The sequence below is a fragment of the Littorina saxatilis genome, linkage group LG6 (genome assembly GCF_037325665.1).
Source record: "Littorina saxatilis isolate snail1 linkage group LG6, US_GU_Lsax_2.0, whole genome shotgun sequence".
NCBI lineage: Eukaryota > Metazoa > Mollusca > Gastropoda > Littorinimorpha > Littorinidae > Littorina > Littorina saxatilis.
This window is the reverse complement of record NC_090250.1, coordinates 40,327,728-40,335,445: the sequence shown is the minus strand read 5'-3', so window position 1 is coordinate 40,335,445 and position 7,718 is coordinate 40,327,728. Positions and strand designations below refer to the sequence as shown.

Genomic DNA, 7,718 nt, shown 5'->3' with positions numbered 1-7,718 from the left:
TCTCGAAAGCCTAGACAGGGGAACCCTCGAACAGACACCCAAATTTCAGACATCCCCCCCCCCTCTCCCTTTTTATGACTTTGCTTTTCCAGATTTAAGTAAATTTGAAGGAAGACCTGATGCTCTCAGACTTTTGAAGATAATACAAGGGGGGAGGGGGGGGGGTGGTTCCAGTGTACTGGGTTTTACGTTTCACCTTGAAGCTTTCTATAAACTGCTAACTTCGCCATTCAGCGAAAACAGTCCGTTGGTCTCGCAGTAATACAGTCAACTAGGGACTAATAGGATTAGATCACACTCGTCTGTTTGCATCGTCTGTCAATAGAATGGTCTATGCATCAAGAGACCAGCGACGCCGAATAGAATGGTCTATGTATCAAGAGACCAGCGACGCCGAATCCATTTTGTTGTGTAATGTAGTTGTCATTATTATTACACTCACCCATGAGTATAACAAACCGCGCTGTACATACATGTACATATTGATGTTGGCATGGAAACGCGATGCAGTAATTTCAGGTAAAGTTACACTGCTGTTTATCAAGTGACTGACTGGAATCGATTTTCCCCTGAAACAGGTGATACTGACGAAAGGCTATATGCTTATAGCACAAAACCTGCGTTTTAAAGTTTCAACTATACAGATCAGGGAAAAAGAAAGGTAACAGCGAATCAAAAACATGTCTCGGGCTGTGTTCACTATTTCTGTCTATATCTTTCTGTCTGCCGGTGGGTCGGTCGGTGGGTCTGTGTGTCTGTGTGTCTGTCTGGTTAAATTAATAGAAATCATGCGAAAGCAGGTTGAAATGCCGAGGGACGTTAAAGGGGTTTGGACGGTGCTGAGAGAATCAGATGCATTTCTGTGCTGCCTGTCTGTTCGCTTGTGTCTCTGTATCTTATTGTGTGGCTGTGTGTCTGCTAGTTCGTTTTTCTGTCGTTGTCTCTTTTTCTCTTCGTCTCAATGTTTGTGCATATCTGTTCATCTGTGCACGAATGTGCTTGTCTCTTCACAGAGAGAACTTTCAGAATGTTATATGTGGACTGGTAATTATCACACGGTCCATACAAGGCACCAAGTACGGGTCTCCTTATGGACAAATCGCATTTAGAATATTATTTCAGAGCACAGTAAGCTTATGTGAAAATCAAATCAGACTCTTGCACTTTTAGTTACATTTGTAGTCCATGAGCGGTTGGGATCTGTACGTACTTTGGATCAGCTTCGGAATCAATAGTGATTATCCCCTATATCTGATTGAACAGAAGTAATTATATCAGTGCCCTTGGCACCCTCGCCTCGCCTTATCTTGATCAAGCCACGGGAGTTCGCTTGTATTGAACGTGTTTCAGAAGTCGTTACACCTCCCTCGCCTCGCCTTATCTTGATCAAGCCACGGGAGTTCGCTTGTATTGAACGTGTTTCAGAAGTCGTTACACCTCCCTCGCCTCGCCTTGTCTTGATCAAGCCACAGGAGTTCGCTTGTATTGAACGTGTTTCAGAAGTCGTTACACCTCCCTCGCCTCGCCTTGTCTTGATCAAGCCACAGGAGTTCGCTTGTATTGAACGTGTTTCAGAAGTCGTTACACATCCCTCGCCTCGCCTTATCTTGATCAAGCCACGGGAGTTCGCTTGTATTGAACGTGTTTCAGAAGTCGTTACACATCCCTCGCCTCGCCTTATCTTGATCAAGCCACGGGAGTTCGCTTGTATTGAACGTGTTTCAGAAGTCGTTACACCTCCCTCGACCGAAGTTACTGTGTGCAAAATACCAGAAGGAATCCTCCCCACCCCCTGCTAATGCATTCATTTCGTCTACACGTGCCTTCTGTTTTGTTTGATCTTTGTAAGACATTGTCTTCTGTTGAAAAATAAAAATGTGACCTTCGTGTAACCAGGAATGTTACCTTGTTTGTTTCAGTCATAAGGCCCAGACGACATCTTGGTTACCTCCCCGTGAAAACTGGACAGGTACAAGTGGTCTCCCTTTTGGCTGGGAAACTGGAGTGGATAAGAATGACAAGGATTACTTCATCAAGTGAGTAGTGTGTGTGTGTGTGTGTGTGTGTGTATGTGATATGTGAGTGTGTGCGTGCGCGCGCGCGTGTGCGTGTGACAAGTATTTAGGTAGTTAGACAGGGAGGTAAATGGGGTTTAGAAAGGAATGACATTGCTGATCTCAATCCCTTTTTTCGTCACTTGTGATCCCCTAAGGGTCATTAGGTATGCGTGTGTGTGTGTGTATGTGTGTGTGTGTGTGTGTGTGTGTGTGTGTGTGTGTGTGTGTGTGTGTGTGTGTGTGTGTGTGTGTGTGTGTGTGTGTGTGTGTGTGTGTGTGTGATGCACGCACGGACGAAGAACGAAATGTGGGAGGGGGAAGTCAACGTGTGTTTGTGTGTAGTCACAGCTTTTCGACTATTCATTTGACTGACCGTGGTCATTGTTTCTATGTCAGTTTTCATGTTTCCGTGAGGTTATTTTTGGGGGTGTGTTTATCTGTTGATGGGTTAACCTTCTCATCCTTGCCTGACCCTAACTTTAACCGATTCTTTCCTGATGTTTGTCTGAGTTTTGTGTGTTAAGTTGGCGTGCTCAAAACATTTCGAGCAACGGTTTATTTTGGTATTCAAGAACCTGTTTCGTCAGAATACGAACACAGGAGTCGAGTCAGACTGATGTAGATTGGACTTTCTGATTTTGATCTGATGCTTTACAACAGGTTCAGTCGGAATAAGAACTAAAATCTCACCGGTGCCGCCTTTTCCTTAGCGTCACTGATATGTGTGCATCTACCGATACATGAAGGCGCAGCAACAGGGTTGACACATATGTGCTATGATGTGTGAACTATTGTGTAAAGACACAGAATGTGCACTCGATGTTGAGGATTCAGATCGTAAATCTACTTCAAAAGTTTTCCATACACTTAGTACTGACAGGACACAGACTGAAAGAGGCTGGGTTCAAATAGAAGGGTGGGTTCAGGATATACCTCAAACTTGAGAGAGAGCCATTTCTGGAAAATAGGTCGAATGCTTTAACTTTTTCTTGCCAGCACAGAAGTAGAGCATGTTTTTGGGAGACTGCACACTTTATTCATGGTCATCTTGGTCTAGTGCTGCACTAGTGGTCGACCTACAACTCCCCCCGTCATAACTCAAGTCTTTTCTAGGTCTCGGGGAAATAATTTGTGTCTTTCGTCCTTTAAACAACCCTTGCCCGTGGAGGCCGACGGAGCCTGTGAAGGGAAGATAAATCATGTTGTAACGATAGGCAAACAGCATAACCTCCCCTTCACCTCTCCTCCAATCATCGATCTGGTTTTCCAGCTCGTCCCTTTTCATTGGCCAGGCGGGGCGAAGTTTGTAAAGGGATCTAATGGGAGCAGGCTTAGTCAAAGGGAACGAAAAAAGAACATCTCGTAAACTAAATGGACAGCGTGTATAGAGCCTGATTCGTCTGTCTTGCGCACGCGTGAATGTGTGTAGAGGGATGGAGGCTAGTTTGGGGCACACAGAACTTCGCCCAGGCATCAAGCTTGTCTTGTGCGCTGGTACTGATGCTGCTGTCAGTGAAGAATTACAGAAAGTAATTCCAGTAGATTCATAGCACTTTTGACCTTTCCAAAGAATGGGTTTGAACAAAGAGATGTCGCGGGCATTGCCTTGCCTTTTTTCCCCATTGTAAGACTTTGAACGTAGCACGAACGCTGATTTACGAGTACTTTTGTTTGTTGTTTAGATGGGCCTGCGCACGTACTGATTCAGAGTACTTTCGTTTTTTCCTTAAATGGTCTCTTCGAATCAAATGAGAATTCGAAAAATGGTGAGTATATAGGCTTATGTGTTGGTTTTCGTTGAAGTGGCAAATTCGTGTCATCAGAAGTTTTCGAAAAGAAATCAATAAATTACAAACAACAAATGCAGAAATGCCATGAGAATTTATTTTTCTTCGTGACCAGAGAGTAAGAGCATACATGAAAATGCGTGCATGCCAACGCGGTAAGAAAATTTAATTCGGTACCGGTGTTGTAGTTAGAATTGTCTCAGAAAAAGTGGAAAGGCGGGGAAATCTATATTTTTTCATAACCAGGGGTTTTGAACGAACACTAACGTTCGTGCATGCAAACGTGTTGAGAAGACTGCATCCAGTGTTGTTGTTGTTGTTGTTGTTGTTGTTGTTGTTGTTGTTGTTGTTGTTGTTGTTGTTGTTGTCGCAGTTATTGCAAAAGGCCAGCACAGGCCCTATCCCCTTTAACCTGAGGACCATTATCTTAGAGCAGAGGACGGGAAAACTGACAGACAATTACATATCCCAACGAGGGGGAAAAACTGCAATGGCGTACCGGATAAAAAAAAAAGACAACGAAACAAGACAAGGACAATTTGGAAAGGAACAAAAAAAGAAAAAAAAAGAAAAGAAAGGAAGGAAAAACAAAAGAGAGAACACGTTTTTTGTTCTTACTCCTCTTTCCACGAAGGAGCTGCGTGCATCAAGCAATTGGTCTGTCAAATTAGCTCCCAAGTGTTGTGTTTGAAGGCCCCTGAAGCAGAGTGGCGTCATCCCGCACAACGGACGTTCTCCACAAAGGCTGAACTATTCGGATGTTCTCTGGAAATCTTCTCTGCAGCTCTTCTGAAATTCTCTAGAAATCTTCTAGAATTCTCTGGGATTCGCAAAATTTCTCCGGCACTGTCCTTAGTTTGTTGAACGGGGTCGAGCGGGGGGTAATTTGAAACAGCAATTAACTTTATTGGGGCGCCATCTCCCTTCCTCTAGCGGCGGGAACTCTGCCTCTGAATGAATCTTTTTGTCTCCTGATGATTGCCGGTGAACAGTTAGATTTGGGAGTAGGGTGTGGTAAGGGTGGGGGTAAGGGGAACAGATTTCGGAGGAAGTTTCGGATTGGTGGAGAGAGAGCGAGAGAAAGAGAGAGAGAGAGAGAGAGAGAGAGAGAGAGAGGGAGAGGGAGAGGGGGGAGGGAGAGGTGGGGGTGAGATCGGTTGAGGTGGGGACTAACTTGATCGCTTGGATAGAACTCAACAGCTAAAGTCAGGAGACTACTTTTCGCGCAGTAACCTATTTTTCAGTCCTGAAAAAAAGAAGATCAGGCAGGTTTCACAATCTTCAATCACAGACTTCCTTTTTTTTCAACAAAATCAATCTTGACAGAGATCTTTGAAATAGTGTTTTTATTAAAGCCTTACATCCTCCTGGATGGAATCAAGACAAAAACTTGTATGGAGACGCATTCTTGTCGACATAATGTGATAGCTTGTTACAGTACTCTATCAAACAAAGGGATAGACGTAAACAGAATTGGGTAACGATTTATTCAAAGAATATTGTCCAGAGGCTTTAATAAATTAAGCAATAACAATGCAAGCAAAATATCATTTCCGAGCTCAGTGAAAAAAGCAGCAAATAAGGACTAATTATGGGAATTCCGTTCTTCTGAACTGCTATTTCGCTGTGATGCACGTCATGAGCATACCTTCAAAAGTAACAATGTTAATTGCACTCCATTTCTCACTTTAAAAAAAAAGTAGAATCATTGACCAATAGAAAAAAACGAGTTTGGAATTTTTTTTGCATATTCTTGGGGAATAAATACCTGAAAATGTAACCCTACCCTCTAAATGGTGACATCATCAGCGAAAAAAAAAATTACAGAACAAGTCATGTGAAGCGATAATAAAACATTAAGTTGGTTTGAAACTAAAAGATCAACATTGGAATCAGGGACGAGTCATTAACAATGCTAGTGAGATTTGGCTAGCCGAAACCAGAAGACCGAGACGGGTTGCCTCCGCGAAGCATATGAACAAAACGGGCGATTTTTCTCATTTGAGCAGATTTTCACACTAAGCATGACATATCTGTTTATACATGGGGATCCAGGAAATCCAAAGGATACAATGCAATAACTTTTGAATCTGTAATCAAAAGTGTTATTGTTATTTGCAATTTTTAGAATGTTATGTACCAAATTTTATAATACATTTCATAACTTGACGAAATGTAAAACAAGTCGCGTAAAGCGATATAAAAACATGTAGTCAATCTATAGGCATCAAATTGAAGGATAAACTTAAAAAAAACCAGTCCGATCAGCGAGACTAAATTCAGATAGTCTCGGCTAACCATACCCGAAAACCGTCACGGATCACACTCATCTCCGCGAAGCATACTCAACCTGTTTTCTTTAATTCTGAACGCGTTTTTAAAGTAAACATAACATATGTATATATATTTTTTAAATCAAGAGAAGATAAGAAGTACATTGCAGTAGTGTTTGAATCTGTAATGAAATATTCGTTTTTGATGACAATTTTAATGAGCGAACTAATTCACTTATTTTCAAGCTACCTGGCTCAAATGCAATATCAAAGTCCCGACTTAATCAAAGATTACTTAACAGGTCCGCCTCAACTATCACAAAAACGGAAATGACGTCATCAAAGACTGTGGCAGAGTACCTTAACGCAGTCCTAGTATATCCACTACTGACTGAACTGTGGCATAGTACCTGGACGCAGTCCCAGTATATCCACTACAGACTGAACTGTGGCATAGTACATGGACGCTGTCCCAGTATATCCACTACAGACTGAACCTTAATGTCTTGCATTTTCTACAACAACTACTCTGCACACATAAGAAAACCCAACCCCTCTCGCACGCACACATGCAAGTACGCACGCATCAACACTCACGCATCAACACACACACACACACACACACACACACACACACACACACACACATAAGCTAACACAAACGAACACATGCGCACAACGCTCGCGCGCATGCTTACACACACACACACACACACACACACACACACACACACTCCACGCACGCACGCACGCACGCACGCACACACACACACACACACACACAAACGAACACATGCGTGCAACGCTCGGCCGCACGCACACACACACACACACACACACACACACACACACACACACAGCTAGATAATACATCATCTGATATGTTCCCTTGTTCATATGCTTTTTTCAAGTCATAAACGTAAACAATGAATGGTTTTACTGGGATTTTGTGCAGCGTTTTGTATTATCTGCGTTGTTGTCGGATTTAAATACTCTCTCAAAAACTGGGTATCTAATCACGACCGATAAGATTTTCCCCTTTTCGATTAAAAAGTACAATGAGATTTAGTCAGAACCATAACATTATTCTTCCAAAAACACTTATTAACATCCATGTAAAAGAAACACAACTCTGTTCATCAAATTATCTCACCCTTTGCCAGAAACGTACGTATGGCGAAGGCACATTTCGTGCCGCGGTGCAGATGACGCAATTAACTCTCGTGACAACGATTGGTTCGTGACGTCGCGTCATCAACCGTTCATGAATGGCCCTTGTATGAATGGCATTCTTTCTGTTGGGATGACGTGTGAACCTCATCATTAGTGACTTGGAAAATCGGTCGGATTTAGGTATCCCCGAAGTCGGTCGGAATTGGATACACTTACCCTACACTCTTCCACACTGACAGGCGCGCGCGCACATACGCACGCACATATGCAACAATAACAATGACAAAAATCAAAATTTTAAAAGCACTTGAAAGAAGTTAATAAACAAAGCAACTATTGATTCCCTACGATTATATGATCGTGACTGGCTCTCTTTCCAAGTTGGAACGTTTTCAATCTGCTGTCTGACGTCATCAAAGTGTTGAAAA

General features: G+C 42.7%; 1 protein-coding gene across 1 annotated transcript in view; it reads left to right on the top strand.

Moving 5' to 3' along the window:
* Nucleotides 1-7,718, top strand: part of LOC138968016 (serine-rich adhesin for platelets-like) — a 305,824-nt gene that overhangs the window by 176,040 nt on the left and 122,066 nt on the right. Inside the window, exon 3 of the mRNA XM_070340578.1 lies at nucleotides 1,920-2,036. Coding sequence (XP_070196679.1) covers nucleotides 1,920-2,036 — 117 coding nt within the window. The remainder of the gene's footprint in view (nucleotides 1-1,919; nucleotides 2,037-7,718) is intronic.